This window comes from Diabrotica virgifera, chromosome 3 (genome assembly GCF_917563875.1).
Source record: "Diabrotica virgifera virgifera chromosome 3, PGI_DIABVI_V3a".
NCBI classification, from domain to species: domain Eukaryota; kingdom Metazoa; phylum Arthropoda; class Insecta; order Coleoptera; family Chrysomelidae; genus Diabrotica; species Diabrotica virgifera.
In genome coordinates this window covers 117,365,678-117,384,187 of record NC_065445.1, presented here as the reverse complement: position 1 = coordinate 117,384,187, position 18,510 = coordinate 117,365,678, and the positions used below count along the sequence as shown (strand labels likewise).

Genomic DNA, 18,510 nt, shown 5'->3' with positions numbered 1-18,510 from the left:
AATACGAATTTACAAATATGTAGAAGTACAAATACAAATAGTTTTTAAGTCATCTTCCAGTATACGAACCAGTTCTGTGGTATTATACATGCATTGAAAATGTTCCATAAGCGGACTATTCGAATATTTCAAAAAAAAAGTCGTTTTATAAGCATAGCTTCTTCATTTTTGGCGATAAAAAGTTTTTTCAAAAATGATTTTGTAGGAGTTTTGAAGAGCTATAAGACTGTGTAAATTAAATTCCGTTAGATCCCTTAGTTTTTAATTGGGTGGGTTTAAAGGGCTAGAATATGGGGGTGTTTGCTCGTAAATAGAAGTTTTAAACAGCTATATCTCGCTAACTATTCACTGTAATCTATGCACAATATAATTTCAGTTATTAAAGAAGCTACAGTTTAGTAGTTAATCATTTTTTTCGTATCTCCAGTATTTTCGGAGATATTTTGAAGTAAAAGGTGAAAAATACGAAATTGCAAAAAATCAATTTTTCTTTAAACTCCAATTTTTCTAAAATTAGGCCTTTTAAATAGGTTAAACTTCTTGGATGTATTGACAATACAAGGAATTACAGAAAGGTGAAGACCAATTTTTAATTAGGAGGGTAGGTACCGACCTTTTTTTGATCATAAGTCGCTCTATTTTCATGCTAGAAATTTTTATTATTATTCTTTGAAAGGTTTAATTGTATACTTGAAAAAAGATAATGTAAGTTTTCCTCGAAAAATGCAAAGTTTTCCCGTTATTTGGCTTTGCATATTTCAAATTATGCATTTGACGAGAAAAGCTAACCTTTAACATGCCGTATATCGGTTTGTATTGGTCTTAAAGATATGTATTACAGAAAAAGAATTTCGTTTGTGTTACTAAAAGATACAATTTTGTTATCTGCAGTTTTTTTGATTAAATGCATATTTTTCGAGGTATTCTCAAAAAACCCTCTAAAAAAGTCGATTTTTTCGACGAAAAACTGTTACTTTCAAGCGCAAATAACTCGAAAAATATTAGTTTTACGAAGAAAATGTAAAAAACATTTTTTTTAGAATAACCTTTTATATCGATTTACATGGTTAAAATGTAATAAAAAATTACCACCCCCGAGATGGGGTTGCAACCACCCCCAAGGTTTTAGCGTACAGCGGCATGATATATAAAATGATCCTTGGACTATTCCCTACCTTCTGTGAAAATTCACGTAATGAAATAAAAAATTTTAGTAGTTCCAAAATGACACAAAATCTAGGCATAGGATAAAAAAGTTTATTTGAAGAAAGTGTATTTTTTTGTTCTTCTTAATGGCGGTACAGGCTAGTTTTTTTAATATTGTATTTAATTAGAGAGTAATTTCCACATATTAATATATTTTTCAAATTGGGCTCTGTACCGCCATTCTTTATTAAATTACGATTACGTGTGCATGCCAAATATCTCGAAAAAATATTCAAAATTACAGCCGCAATCTTGGAACGCGTTTTTGCTACCTGTTGATCGCTACTGTCTCCTCTTAATATGTAATTTTACATATGTATTAATTTTATTGTTGGTTTTTCTTGAAAAATAATTTATTCAAATGCGAGGCGTACACTATAGGTTTTGCACAACTAATAGAAGCAAAGCAGATAAGAAAAATTAGCTTTATTGTTTTTCATAAGTGTATATTCGCCTTTACGATAAATGCACCTTTACATTCGCAGAAACCAATCGTCGAAGCATTTATACCTATCCGAAATAAATATCTCAGAAATGATCTTTTTGTAAGCTTCGACCGCCTCATCGAGCGTTTTACCGGATAGTTTCTTTTTGATTCTTGGGAACGCAAGAAATCGCACGGTACGAAGTCAGAGCTGTATGTAGGATGGCCCACCAAATTGAAATTTTCGCCTTCGAATATTCGGATGTTGTACAATCTGTATAAGAGCTGGGCATTGTATTGATGCAAGGGGATGCATCGATTCCGGTTGTTTTATTGGTTTTATTGGTCCCATACCATTTATTGGTTTTTCGTTTCGTGACGCACGCCTCCCCCCCCCCCACAATAAGTGAAGGGCGAAAAAAATTGTTCAACTTTTATAGAAATAAAATTATCAATAGTAAAAATATGTAATAAGAAACATTTCAAATATAAATTTTATTAAATTTTCATTATATTTATAATAGTGAAAATATTTATAATGCAGGTGCTTTTCGAAAAGATGTCTATAACTTTCGAAAAATTGCATGATTTTACCAAATCATTCTCAATGCACAAAGTTGATAGGCGAGTTAACCAATCCTGTGTTTCATTGTAGATATCACAGCATTCTTTATGCGGGAAAGAAAACTAAAGGATCTTTTCGCTTCTGCGACTGTCACCGGCAATGTGCAAAATATTTTTTCCGCAAATCGCCAGGAAATTTTGACATTCCTGTCAAAATTTCTTGAAGAAAAAGTCAGGACTTCCTTACTGTAAGGAAATGTCATTTCCTTACTGTAAGGAAATGATATTTCCGTACAGTTGTTAGTGTTCTACATAAATGATAGAATTTTTACTCATGCGATAATCCATAAAACGTCTGTATGCATTTTCGTACTTTTCTCTTGATTTCTTTGGCAATAATTCTAATGAAGCAGTATTCACTGCCTCAACCAGCTCTGGAGGAGTCCCAGGAATGGAAATTTCATCATCACTTATCATTTTACTTTCGAGAACACCAGCAATTAAATTTATAAGCGTCAAGTTTGACAATTCAACCTCAATACGTTTCCATAGTAACCCAAGTAATTTTATTAGGAATTTCAAAGCACCATTTATTTGGGAATAAAATTATCGCGTTTTTTTTAAATCAATCAATATCTGTCGAATTTTAAACGATTTGCGGAAAAATAGTATGTTTACCTCGTAGGAAAAGCCACATTCCTGGACTCTGTGTTGCTAAGTCTCGGCTTCCGCCTCGACTTAGCAATCTTCACAGTCGTCCAGGAATGTTAAGCTTTTCCTACCCGGTAAACAATGTACTATTAACGCAATAACGACGTTAGGAAATAATGATGTCCATGAACCTAGCAGAGCAAGGTTAGCAGAATGGAATCAGACCAAGTGCATAATTAGGTACTAATTAGGTGCTAATTAAGTACCCTAATCGCGAATTTAGTGCTCCTTTTTTTTTTAAAATTATGACGTGTTCTGCCAGGTACATATGAACTCAGCAGAGCACAACCATAAAAAACATCAAATCGAAAAGTGACCAAGCTTATAATTAAGTACTAATTAGGTGCTAATTTAGTACCCCAATCGCGAATTTAGTGCTCCTTTGTTTTTTAAATTATGACATGTTCTGCCAGGTACATATGAAGTCATTAGAGTACTACCTTAAAAAATCAAAAAAATCTAAACATACCTATCTTAAATTTAGGTGCTAATTAGGTGCTAATTAAGTGCCCTAATAACGAATTTCATGCTCAGTTTTTTTTCCAAATTTTGACGCGTACTGCATTCAAGTTCATGCGAGGTCAGTACAAAGTCAAGCCGTTGAAAACATCATCAATAGAGTTGCTGGCCTATCTCACATTTGAGTGCTAATTAGGTGCTTATGTAGTACCCCAATCGCGAATTTAGTGCTCCTTTATTTTTTAAGTTATGACATGTTCTGCCAGGTACATATGAACTCAGCAGAGCACAACCATAAAAAACATCAAATCGAAAAGTGACCAAGCTTATAATTTAGCACTAATTAGGTGCTAATTTAGTACCCCAATCGCGAATTTAGTGCTTCTTTTTTTTTTAAATTATGACGCGTTCTGCCAAGTACATATGTACTCAGCAGAGTACAACTTTAATAAACGTTAAATCGAAAAATGACCAAGCTTATAATTAAGTACTAATTAGGTGCTAATTTAGTACCCCAATCGCGAATTAAATGCTCCATTTTTTCTTTCCTTTAAGCCATGTTCTGCCGGGTACATATGAAGTCATTAGAGTACTACCTCAAAAAATCAAAAAAGTCCAAACATACCTATCTTAAATTTAGGTGCTAATTAAGTGCCCTAATAACGAATTTCATGCTCAGTTTTTTTTCCAAATTTTGGCGCGTACTGCATTCAAGTTTATGCGAGGTCAGTACAAAGTCAAGCCGTTGAAAAAATCATCAATACAGTTGCTGGCCTATCTCACATTTGAGTTCTAATTAGGTGCTTATGTAGTACCCCAATCGCGAATTTAGTGCTCCTTTATTTTTTAAGTAATGACATGTTCTGCCAGGTAGATATGAACTTAGCAGAGCACAACCATAAAAAACATCAAATCGAAAAGTGACTAAGCTTATAATTAAGTACTAATTAGGTGCTAATTTAGTACCCCAAAAGGTGCTTCTTTTTTTCTTACTTTTACACCGTCATATGTTCTGCCAAGCTTCATGTGAGCTCAGTACCATAAAAGTACCATAAGAAAACGTCGGAATGAAACATTGCCTAGCTAATAGTTGGGTGCTAATTAGTACCCCATTTGCGATTTTAGTGCTCCTTTTTTTTAGATTATGACTCAGCAAAGCACAGCAGTTAGAAAATATCAAATTGACGTGACTTATCTCAGTCAGATGCTAATTGAGTGTTTATTTAGTACTTTTCTCTATAATTTAAAGCTCCCTTTCTTATTCATTAGGGGCTGTCCATAAATTACGTAAGATGATTGAAAAGAGACGTCAATCTGATCCATCATTAGAAAGACGGAGATGCATACATGAAAAAGTCTTACGTAATTTATGGACAGCCCCTTATCACATATTCTACGGTTGAAAAAAAAAATGTTTAGAGTTGACAATTTCATTGCAAATCTATCCTAACTTTTCGTGTACAAAATCGAAAAATCCTTAAAATGACAAGTGAAAAATATGAAACTCGTCAACGGTATCATAATTAATGCAGCGATCCAAGGTTCATTGACTAGATTCAAATTAAACTCTGAATTCCGAGTACTTAATTATAAGCTTGGTCACTTTTCGATTTGATGTTTTTTATGGTTGTGCTCTGCTGAGTTCATATGTACCTGGCAGAACACGTCATAATTAAAAAAAAAAGGAGCACTAAATTCACGTTTGGGGTACTAAATTAGCACCTAATTAGTGCTTAATTATAAGCTTGGTCACTTTTCGATTTGATATTTTTTATGGTTGTGCTCTGCTGAGTTCATATGTACCTGGCAGAACATGTCATAACTTAAAAAATAAAGGAGCACTAAATTCGCGATTGGGGTACTAAATTAGCACCTAATTAGTACTTAATTATAAGCTTGGTCACTTTTAGATTTGATGTTTTTTATGGTTGTGCTCTGCTGAGTTCATATGTACCTGGCAGAACACGTCATAATTTAAAAAAAAAGAGCACTAAATTCGCGATTGGGGTACTAAATTAGCACCTAATTAGTACTTAATTATAAGCTTGGTCACTTTTCGATTTGATATTTTTTATGGTTGTGCTCTGCTGAGTTCATATGTACCTGGCAGAACACGTCATAATTTAAAAAAAAAGGAGCACTAAATTCGCGATTGGGGTACTTAATTAGCACCTAATTAGCACCTAATTATGCACTTGGTCTGATTCCATTCTGCTAACCTTGCTCTGCTAGGTTCATGGACATGAAATAATGAATCTAATTTGAGATGTTTAATTTTATTAAGTAAATCTATTGGAGAAATTACAGAGAAAGATTCAAGGAAGGCGCAGCATAGGTAGAAGAAAAATGTCCTGACAGAGAAATATCAGAGAATGGTTTGGATTCAGCTCAACTGAACTCTTTCGGCTGTAGTGTCAAAAGTTAGAATAGCAATGATGATTGCCAACCTTCGTCGCTGAGATGGCACGTAAAGAAGAAGATTGGAGAAAATTGAGATTTACCAATATTATCCTTGTATATCGCTCTCAAATGAAAAATGTCATCTATCAATTCTTCACTGATGTCTTCTTTACAAAACTCGCGCAATATATCAATTTTTTTCTTAATATTCTCGTCATCGTCATCTCGGAATGTCCACAAGATGTTAAATAGCGAATGAATTTAATTTGCCGCATTAAATATTCTGGTTAAATTGCTTATTATTTGACAATATTAAATATTTCACAGCGAAATATTGCGTCGGGCTCAAAATTATCAGTCGCATCACTACTAGGCCCAAGCAATCAGCAAAAAATCTCACAGGCTTCCTGCGCCGTTTTTCTTTATTTGATGTAAATTATGGATTTATTCCTTAATTGCTGGTAACTAATTTAGATTCTTTAACAATGGAAGACCTGGGCCTAGATTCCGTGCACTGTAGATATCTACATGTCGCTTTCTATCGATATTTGAATATCAAATTATTTGAATTTTTAGCTTTAATTGAATTATTTTCTAGTTTTGCTAGGTTATACTCTAATTGATAAACTAGAGCAAAACTAGAAAATAATTCAATTAAAGCTAAAAATTCATATATTTTGATATTCAAATATCGATAGAAAGCGACATGTAGATATCTACAGTGCACGGAATCTAGGCCCTATCCCTTTAGATTCTGACCCTTTATATTGTTCAATGAATTTCTGATTTTTTGTAAATCTTCTAGAAGCCCTGAAATCTTTTTAATCTCTATATCCATAGTTATCTGACTGCACTGCAGCATTTGACTTCTGTGATTTATTGCTGTTAAAATTAAAATAAAGTGAAGAGCAAAAAAATCCTGAAAAATTACGTCTTTGGTCTGGTCGACGCCGGGCCCCTTACATCGCCGGGCCCCGGTAAAATGTACCGGTTGTACCGCCTTCTCGACGGCCCTGCATACAGTCGGAAAAATGAAAGAATACCCATGAACGATCACATCCATCACTTATTTGGTATTTGCTGTCTTTTTCTATAACAAACGTTTGTTATTTATAGAAAAAGACAGCAATACAAAATAAGTGATTGATGTGATCGCTCATGGGTATTCTTTCATTTTTCCGACTGTATGCAAGTTTCATTACCAGTCATGATGTTCCATACCAAACTCGTGCTGCCTCCGTTGGATCGTTTGATTGTGGCGCGGCACAGTCAATACGTACTTTTTATAGGCACACCACACATATTTCTCACTTCCAAATAATGGTCATAAAAATTGTTGATTGACTTCTAACTGAAAACTTCTGTAATGTTTATTTTAAAGAGTTACAGGGGTGAAAAAAAAAAGAGAAAATTGAGTGATTTTTAATTTCAAATATCTCATTCAAAAGAAACTTTTTATTTATTCTAAGGGACTTTCGGCCATCGGTAATAATGTAATCTTTCATTGTGCGTTTAAAATTTTTAAAATTATTTATTAGTTTTCTTAAGATTCGGAAAAAAAATGCATGTATTTAAAAAGCATTGGAGTCGAAATTTTGCGCCTACGCCCTTAAAAATATAGTTTTCTTCATTTTCATGTTAGTAAACGATTTTAAATTCATTTTTAAGTTTTTCATATTTCTGTGAAAGAGCTTGATAAAGAGTGTATGTTTACTTATCTTATTTTATTTCGTTCGGGTGTAGAACTTACAGTTTTTTTCTTGTTTCAGATTCGGCACTATCATATCCACCAAAGCGATCCTAGATAAAAATACTAACAAATGTAAGGGTAAGTAATATCGTAGTTATTTTTTATTTTGTAATCAAATAAACCTGTTGCTCATGGCCGATGCATTATCAAGATTCTTGATATCAGTCTCTGATATCATGTTTCTTTAACTATTAATAAATATGAGACCGCAGAGTATTTTCGGTAAATTAAATGACTTTCAAAATAACTGCAGAGATGCTGAAATATGGTGGAAAATTGGAAATTAATACTCTCCATTCCCTTTTTAACACAGTATTAAAAGAAAAAAGAATCCCAAATAACTGGAAGAATCCGTAACCATTATCCTACACAAGAAAGGGGACAAAGCAGATATAAAAAACTACCGTCCTATAACACTCCTCAATGTAATGTATAAAGTTCTAATAAAAATTTTAACCAATAGATTGACGACAAAATTCGACGGCTACCAGTCGAAAGAACACGCTGGTTTTAGAAAGGGATTTAGCACAAGTGACCATTTATTAAGTATGAAAATCCTTATAGAACGAGCAAATGAATACCACATTCCTCTATATATAGCGTTCACAGATTTCGAAAAGGCTTTGGGCAGTGAAAAGTTCTTTGATTAACAGCAGAATTGATCACAGATATACAGACCTAATAGCCAATATATAATATAAGGAAGCCAAAACAACAATTAAAGTATATGAAGCAACACAATCAATACAAATAAATAGAGGCGTGAGACAGGGTGACACAATATCACCGAAACTTTTCAATCAGGCTCTGGAAGATATTTTTAAAATATTAGAAAGGGAAGTAAAGGGTATAAAAATTTGTGGAAAACACTTGAACCACCTGAGGTACGCTGGTGATACCGTATTGATAACCGATAAAAAAAAGAATTGTTTGAAATGATGAAAGAACTGGACATAGAAGCTGGAAAGATAGGCCGTAATATGAATTACAGCAAGACCAAAATCATAACAAATTAACAAATACAGATAAGGACAGCACAATGAGGATCGGACAAGATGAAATAGAACAAGTTCACGATTATAGTATATATCTGGGTCAAATTATATAACTTAACAAGGAAAACCAAACAGCAGAGGTCAAAAGACGAGTTAGACTGGCATGGGCGGTATTTGGCAAACTAAGCCACATCCTTAAAAACAAAAGATATCCACAACATCTTAAGACCAAGGTATACCATCAACGTGTACTCCCTGTTCTCACTTATGGTTCTCAAACGGGGACCAAACATGGACAAAATCATAACAACGCAAAGAGCAATGGAAAGGCCAATGTTGCACATAAGACTAATTGATAAAAAGAGAAACGAGTGGATAAGAGAGGAAACCAAAGTTAGTGATGTTAGACAAGAAGTTGCAAAATTGAAATGGAGATTTGCCGGACACACTATAAGACAAAAAGAAAACCGATGGCACAAAATTATTCTGAAATTGGAGACCGTGGGAATATAAACGAAGCAGAGAAAGGCCCCAAATGAGATGGGCAGGTGATATCAAGAAGCACGTGGGTTCTAGGTGGATAACTGTAGCGACAGACAGAGAAGAATGGAAAAGGATTGGGGAGGCTTATGTCCAAAGATGGACCGAAGAAGCCTAATTAGAAATGACTTTCAAATAAAACATCGCAACAAGAAAATATTAATTAGATTGGGGGGGGGGGGGAAAGCATACAAAAATAAACATTCGTTGTTTATTGAAAAGCGACAATCTTCTAATTGTATTTGCAAGATCTCCAAAACTTACTAGTTAGAAATACATATTAATCTGTATCTATCTAATTCGGTCCTAAATAAGGTTAAAAATAAATTTACGACCTAAATATTGCTTACTCCGGTTGATATTTTAGGGCAAAATCGAAGGAAACCGCTGTAGTACGTTCTTTAACGGTAAAATATTGCAAAACCTCTAAATTTTAAAGAACCGCTTGGATTGACATGAAATTTGGCATACACATAGCTAACACGTCAGAGAAAAAAAGTGATATTGTGCCGATGTGTGCTTTTACTCTGGGGGTGAGTTTCACCCCCTCTTGAGAGTGAAAAAATACATGTCCAGAATGAGTCCGGAAATGGATAAAATGGCTAATTTTAAACAACTTTTATTCCATAGAGTTTTTCCGCCAAGTCAATACTTTTCTAGTTATTTGCGAGTGAATATGTTCATTTTTCAACAAAATAACCACGTTTTTAGAAGGTTTAGCGCAAATAACTCAAAAAATAAGTATTTTCTAGAAAAAAACATTCTTAGCAAAAATATAGCCTGTAAAAAACTGAAAAAAATGGTGTATATGTTAGGGCTCTATACCTAGCAGAAGCAGAGTTACAGCTAATCAAAAATAGGTTCATATTCGCCAAATTCGAAATCTAATATTTCAATGAGAAATAATCAAAAAATGAAGAACTTTTTGGGGAAAACGCATTTCAACTTTTTTAAAGTGTTTAAAAAAGCTTTATTTCTGCTTTATAAAAAAATTTCTAGCATCAAAATTAAACAAGTTACGCTCAAAATAAAGTTGGTGCATTTTGTTTTGATAAAAAAATCGGGAAAATCGCCCCCTAATTAGCATATCTAATGAACTTAATCGTTACCACTTCACAAGTTTTTTTACTCGTATATGTATTGTTTATATCAGCGGTTCTCAATCTTTTTGAGTCATGTACCATCTAAAGTTTCTTTTATTATATTTCTATATTTTTAGATTGTATAATCAAGACTTACTATATACAACTATTTTAAGTTTTTGTGTGTTTTGTGTACCACCGCAAATAATGATATGTACCACCAGTGGTACATGTACCACAGATTGAGAACCGCTGGTTTATATGATCTGTAGGTCTCATCGGTTCAAAGTTTTTATTTTTGAAAGGGCTGCAGTTAAAAGGAGTTAAACGAGTCACTAATCACGAGTGTATGCAAATTTAGAAACACCAAATCTTAACCAGTTGTTGTCTTACAGAGAAACAAAAAAATACAAAATATTCAGAAAAGCATAGTCGACTTTTTTTTTGTTACTTAAGATTTTTGGTATCTCTGACAATTTTTAGCAAAAATATAGCCTGTAAAAAACTGAAAAAAATGGTGTATATGTTAGGGCTCTATACCTAGCAGAAGCAGAGTTACAGCTAATCAAAAATAGGTTCATATTCGCCAAATTCGAAATCTAATATTTCAATGAGAAATAATCAAAAAATGAAGAACTTTTTGGGGAAAACGCATTTCAACTTTTTTAAAGTGTTTAAAAAAGCTTTATTTCTGCTTTATAAAAAAATTTCTAGCATCAAAATTAAACAAGTTACGCTCAAAATAAAGTTGGTGCATTTTGTTTTGATAAAAAAATCGGGAAAATCGCCCCCTAATTAGCATATCTAATGAACTTAATCGTTACCACTTCACAAGTTTTTTTACTCGTATATGTATTGTTTATATCAGCGGTTCTCAATCTTTTTGAGTCATGTACCATCTAAAGTTTCTTTTATTATATTTCTATATTTTTAGATTGTATAATCAAGACTTACTATATACAACTATTTTAAGTTTTTGTGTGTTTTGTGTACCACCGCAAATAATGATATGTACCACCAGTGGTACATGTACCACAGATTGAGAACCGCTGGTTTATATGATCTGTAGGTCTCATCGGTTCAAAGTTTTTATTTTTGAAAGGGCTGCAGTTAAAAGGAGTTAAACGAGTCACTAATCACGAGTGTATGCAAATTTAGAAACACCAAATCTTAACCAGTTGTTGTCTTACAGAGAAACAAAAAAATACAAAATATTCAGAAAAGCATAGTCGACTTTTTTTTTGTTACTTAAGATTTTTGGTATCTCTGACAATTTTTAGCAAAAATATAGCCTGTAAAAAATTGAAAAAAAAAATGGTGTATATGTTAGGGCTCTATACCTAGCAGAAGCAGAGTTACAGCTAATCAAAAATAGGTTCATATTCGCCAAATTCGAAATCGAATATTTCAATCAGAAATAATCAAAAAATTAAGAACTTTTTGGGGAAAACGCATTTCAACTTTTTTAAAGTGTTTAAAAAAGCTTTATTTCTGCTTTATAAAAAAATTTCTAGCATCAAAATTAAACAAGTTACGCTCAAAATAAAGTTGGTGCATTTTGTTTTGATAAAAAAATCGGGAAAATCACCCCCTAATTAGCATATCTAATGAACTTAATCGTTACCACTTCACAAGTTTTTTTACTCGTATATGTATTGTTTATATGATCTGTAGGTCTCATCGGTTCAAAGTTTTTATTTTTGAAGTCTGCAGTTAAAAGTATTTGAACGAGTCACTAATCACGAGTGTATGCAAATTTAGAAACACCAAATCTTAACCAGTTTTTGTCTTACAGAAAAACAAAAAAATACAAAATATTCAGAAAAGCATAGCCGACTTTTTTTTTGTTACTTAAGATTTTTGCTATCTCTGACAATTTTTAAGTTATTATGAAACTAAGCATGTTTTTCAAAATTAAAATTTTTTTAAATTATACTTTAAAACCAAAATTTTTTTCAAAAATAGGCACTTTGAATTAATGAAATCTACAGATCATATAAATCCAACATAAGTAAAGTAAGTTGTGAAGCGGTAACGATTAATTTCATTTAAGTTGTTAATTAGGGGGTGATCTTCCCGATTTTTTTTTGCCAAAACAAAAGGGTCCAACTTTATTTTGGGCGTATCTTATTTACTTTTGATACTAGAAATTTTTTTATAAAATAAAAATAAAGATTTTTTAACACTTTAAAAAAGTTGTAATGAGTTTTCTCCAAAAAGTTCTTCATTTTTTGGATATTTCACGATAAAATATTCGATTTGGAATTTGACGAATATGAACCTATTTTTCATTAGCTATAACTCTGCTTCTGCTAGGTATAGAGGCCTAACATATACACCATTTTTTTTTCAGTTTTTTACAGGCTATATTTTTGTGAAGAATGTTTTTTTCTAGAGAATACTTACTTTTTGAGTTATTTGCGAAAAACCATCTAACAACGTGGTTATTTTGTTGAATAATGAACATATTCACTCGCACATAACTCGAAAAGTATTGACTTGGTGAAAAAACTCTATAGAATAAAAGTTGCTTAGAATTAGTCACTTTATTCATTTCCGGACTTTTTGGACATACATTTTTTCACCCCCCATAGGGCAAAAGCACACATCGGCACAATATCACTTTTTTCTTTGACATGTTAGCTATCCGTGTGCCAAATTTCATGTCAATCCAAACGGTTCTTTAAAATTTACAGCAAAAACCGTGAAAGAATGTACTACTGGGTCGGAAGAAAACAACTCTCCTGGCTGCGTAACATTAGACAATGGCCAGGTCGAACGGTCTAGGTTTCATATAGCTGTTGACTAAGAAACATTTCAGCAACTAGATAATACGTCAGAGAAAAAAGTGATATTGTGCCGATGTGTGCTTTTACTCTCCCCCTCTTGGGATGAGTTTCACCCCCTCTTGGGGGTGGAAAAATACATGTAAAAAATGAGTCCGGAAATGGATAAAATGACTAATTTTAAGCAACTTTTATTCCATAGAGTTTTTTCGCCAAGTCAATACTTTTCTAGTTATTTGCGAGTGAATATGTTCATTTTTCAACAAAATAACCACGTTTTTAGACGGTTTATCGCAAATAACTCAAAAAGTAAGTATTTTCTAGAAAAAAACATTCGTAGCAGAAATATAGCCTGTAAAAAATTAAAATAAATGGTGTATATGTTAGGGCTCTATACCTAGCAAAAGCAGAGTTACAGCTAATCAAAAATAGGTTCATATTCGTCAAATTCGAAATCGAATATTTCAATGAGAAATAATCAAAAAATGAAGCACTTTTTGGGGAAAGCTCATTTCAACTTTTTTAAAGTGTTAAAAAAAGCTTTATTTCTGCTTTATAAAAAAATTTCTAGCATTAAAATTAAACAAGTTACGCTCACAATAACGTTGGTACTTTTTGTTTTGATAAAAAAATCGGAAAAATCAGCCCCTAATTAGCATATCTAATGAACTTAATCGTTACCACTTCACAAGTTTTTTTACTCGTATATGTATTGTGTATATGATCTGTAGGTCTCATCGGTTCAAAGTTTTTATTTTTGAAAGGGCTGCAGTTAAAAGGATTTTGATGCTAGAAATTTTTTTATAAAATAAAAATAAAGATTTTTTTAACACTTTAAAAAAGTTGTAATGAGTTTTCTCTAAAAAGTGCTTCATTTTTTGGATATTTCACGATAAAATATTCGATTTGGAATTTGACGAATATGAACCTATTTTTCATTAGCTATAACTCTGCTTCTGCTAGGTATAGAACCCTAACATATACGCCATTTTTTCAGTTTTTTACAGGCTATATTTTTGTTAAGAATGTTTTTTCTAGAAAATACTTACTTTTTGAGTTATTTGCGAAAAACCATATAAAAACGTGGTTATTTTGTTGAATAATGAACATATTCACTCGCACATAACTCGAAAAGTATTGACTTAGTGAAAAAACTCTATAGAGTAAAAGTTGCTTAGAATTAGTCACTTTATTCATTTCCGGACTTATTTTGGACATACATTTTTTCACCCCCTATAGGGGGTGAAATTCACCCCCATGGCAAAAGCACACATCGGCACAATATCACTTTTTTTCTTTGACATGTTAGCTATCCGTGTGCCAAATTTCATGTCAATCCAAACGATTCTTTAAAATTTACAGCAAAAACCGTGAAAGAATGTACTACTGGGTCGGAAGAAAACAACTGTCCTGGCTGCGTAACATTAGACAATGGCCAGGTCGAACGGTCTAGGTTTCATATAGCTGTTGACTGAGAAACATTTCATCAGCTTGTTAATACGACGATAGCCAACGCTTGAAAACAAGCACGGCACACAAAGAAGAAAAAAGAAGATCTATCTAATCAGCCAAAGTGTGATACTTGCGAAGATTTTTACTTTTACGTTTTTTTTGTGTTACGGCAGTGTATGTAATAACACACTTACCGTAATCTTTATGGTCTATTTCTAAACCAGCCATTTCTAATAATAATAATATATGAGCACTACAGGCACATGGCTTGATGTACTTCCATTCTTGCTTATCGTTAGATTTCCTTTTCCATTTGGTTATGTTAAGTCTTCTCATGTCTTCTTTGACCTCATTGCTCCATCTTGACTTCGGTCTTCACTTTATCCTTCTTCCTACCAACGCACTAGATATTATTATTTTTAGAACTCTCGCTGAACTCATTCTCTGGACGTGACCCAGTCATCATAATTCTTTGAGTCGTGTTACTGCTAATATATTGGGTTCTTGATAAAGCTCTGATATCTCCTTGTTTGTTCTTCGCATCCATTGTCCATTTACGTTCTTCCCACCAAAGATTTTGCGCAGCACTTTTCGCTCCCACACTAATAGAATTTCTTGCTGTTGTTTTGATGTGGTCTATGTCTCAGATGCATAAGTTACGATTGGCCTTATTACGGTTTGGTAGGTTCTTAACTTTGCTCCTCGGGATATATTTTTGCTTCTCAACAGCCTGTTGAGAGCATATACGGTACGGTTACCAGACAAAGTTCTTCTACGTATTTCTTCTTGGATATTAGAGTCCCTTGGGAAAATACGTCCTAAGTATTCAAAACCTTTCCACTTCTTCGAATTCATACTGGATTCTGGCCAGCCATTTCTATTATTTTGTAAAAGTACCAATAACCAAAAATAACGACAATTATGACATCTTCATCACAAACGGGCTGCTACAATAAAACAATACGTCCTCCTCCTCTATATTTTCTCGTTTATAAGAATGTAATGGCGTCATGTAATTTGTTTGGACTATTTTTGTCCAATTATTGCTCTCCTTTACGTATGAGTAACCAGTCATTCCTTTATTTGGTCCAACCATCGTATTGGAGATCTTGCTGTTGATCTTTTGCCAGCTACGTTGCATTTAACTATCATTCACTCCATGCCTTCTCTTCTTCTAGTTATATTATGTCCAAAATATCTCATTATATTTTGGTTGATAGTTGTAGTGAGTCATTGTAAATTATGACTTGGGAGTATCTTGGTTTATTTATTTCTACTGCATCTTGATTGTAAGTTTAGTATAGACTAGATCATATTTCTGGACCTCGGGGGTAAATGTCATTTCCAGCAACTGTGTTCAGCGTGTGTTTGCAACAAAGTTTAGAGCACTTATACCGGACGGTGAATCGTAAAACGGGCCATAGGAAACTCAATGTAAAATTTTAAATGTTGAATTCCTGCTTCCCTAATTATATTTTACATCAAATGTCATGAGAGAATATTTGTAGAGGATTGAAATCTGTATTAAAATCAAAAGTTAAAATTGTTTTACGATTTAAGCGCAAAAATATAATACATTTGCCACAGTAGGTATGTGCATTACTATTTAACTGACAGTGCTCACACCATTGACTGCGTAAAAAAACTTTATTTATTAATACTTTCTCCGCAACTGAGGGTATCTTATCAACTGTATTGTTTTTAAATAATACATGATAAAATAAAAATATTGACAGTTCAAAAATGGGAAAATAATAACTTCATTGTGACACATTATTGCACTGTGTGTGGCCTAATTTTGGGCTGAAAAACTGAAAAATGTATTACATTTTTACAAAATTTTGGAATATGTTTAATTCGTAGAACAATTTTAACAGCTGTTTTCAATACAGATTTTAATCCTCTACAAATAGTTTCTAATGTCTTTTGATGTAAAATAATTAGGGAAGCAGGAATTCAACAGTTTGGAATTTTACATTGAGTTTCCTATGGCCCGTTTTACAATTCACCACCCGATATAATATATAACCAATACACATGCATCAAAGTTTAGAGAACAATATATAACCAATTTGTACAATATAACTAATAAAATAAGTGGATTAAAGGAACTTATTCAAAACAACACCATGTCGACATAGGTCCAGATTTAGTTTTTGGTTTATCGGATAACGATGCGTCACATATTTCATTTACCACAATTCTAATTTTGGGGGCGTATTCAATTCAATATCTCCTTCAAAACTCATTTTAAATTCAAAATTCTACAACAAACTATTACTGTTTTACAACAACAAAGACGATTTTTTCGCCATATGATTATATTGTCTATAGCGACTCGCGTCATTTATTTTTTTTTAATTGCTAATTTTAAATATTAACTTTCTTTTCTAAACGAAAATAATATGGGTCATTTAAAATTCACATGTGTTTCGCTCCTAAAACACAAAACCAGATTGTATAAAATTAATGTTTTTTTCTGGGAAACAAATTCCCCATTAAATAGTTACCTTATCAGACCTTATGTCAATAAATCACTTTTTAAATGCATTCGAAGACTCTTCTTAAAACTACAGAAGTGTTTTCGGCTTTTAAAACACCAGATAAAGGGCCAGCCTCTTTATGTCGATATATTAGTCTTCAACGTAAAACCACAGACATGTGTTTTTAGTTCAGCCACATCAGTCGATACACAACCGTAGCAGGCATCTGTCGGTCATACAACCCTCGCTGGGCCCAAACAATAACAAACCCTCTTACGAGATATAAGCACGCCTTTTTTAACCAAAAATAAATAAATATATTACTGATCGTTGTTTTACACTTATTTTAATTTAAGTTAATGTTTCCGTCAACACACCACCCACAGAACATGTCTATTAACTGCTAACTGCAAAGATGAAAAAAGACAAAGAAATACTCAACACTATGAAGGAAAGAAAAATGAGCTACTTTGGTCACATACTAAGAAATGAAAAGTATGAGTTGATGCGATTGGTTGTACAAGGGAAGGTGGAAGAAAAAAGAGAATCGAAGAGACGACGCACATCCTGGTTGAAAATTTTAAAGCAGTGGAGTGGAAAAACTACAATAGAACTCTTCAGAGCCGCTGCAGAGACAGAGTAAAATGGGCCATGATGATCGCCAATGTCCTTAAAGTATGAGGCACATGAAGAAGAAGATTAACTGCAAATGTGACAATTAAATCAGTTCAATCTATTCTATTCCATTGTGGGAAATTGTCTACAACATAATAGGTACATCTTCTTAAGTTAAATCAGCGTAAATAAAACAATATTTACATGTAAAAGTAGAAAAACTCTTTTTTCTTTTCAAACCAGCCGAACAAAACACGAACAATGTGAACCAAATTGCAATAACATACTGGAATTGTGTATATTGTATACGTTTCGTTGTTTTGTTAGTTTATTTCACCCCTCTATTCCATTTATGCATGTTCCGCCCTTTCGCCTTTCTGACGCACTGTCACCGTCTACCTCTTTCTCTCAGCCTAATGTTATGCAACCAACAAATAGAATAATTTGTATTTACATACACATTTAACACCATTTACATACAGTGCTTTTCAGATAAAACTATCCACCTTAAATAACTTTTGAACCAATGATTTTTAGAAAAAACGCAAAAACGCGTTCAATAATACTTGAAGGGGGAGGTATTATGTCATATTTAAGCTTGCCTGGAAAGGCACCCTCTCACCCTCCTATCATCCCTTATTTTTTTTAAATTACTTCCACCTTTTTTATTTGATATTTGGATTCACCTCTTTGTATTAATTTCAAAAATGCATAACACGTTATGCTTAAAGTGATTAGTTTATGAGAAAAATAAATACAAAAGCAAGAAAACTGGATTGATTAAAAATTGTTTTTTTAACAATTTTGATAACATTAAGAGCTTGTCCATATGCGGACGGTTTCCCAACGTCGACTGCGCGGTTTACCTGTTTTCCCCGTTTTTCTTGCTATTAGGGTGAAACTTCAAAGGCGGCATTAGGGCTTGTTTATATTTCAGGCGGTTTGCCAACGTCGACGTCGCGGTTTACCTGTTTCCCCCCTATTTTACTTGGTATTAGGGTGAAACTTCAAAGGCGGCATTAGGGTGAGATCAAGTAAAACAG

General features: G+C 33.0%; 1 protein-coding gene across 6 annotated transcripts in view; it reads left to right on the top strand.

The window, feature by feature from the left end:
- The window catches only part of LOC114334579 (protein alan shepard), a 531,107-nt gene that overhangs the window by 418,178 nt on the left and 94,419 nt on the right, over positions 1-18,510 (top strand). For 5 of the 6 annotated variants that reach the window (XM_050645412.1, XM_050645410.1, XM_050645411.1 and 2 more), the window contains one exon: positions 7,534-7,592. In XM_050645412.1, coding sequence (XP_050501369.1) covers positions 7,534-7,592 — 59 coding nt within the window. The remainder of the gene's footprint in view (positions 1-7,533; positions 7,593-18,510) is intronic. The other variant, XM_050645409.1, reaches the window with a different exon arrangement.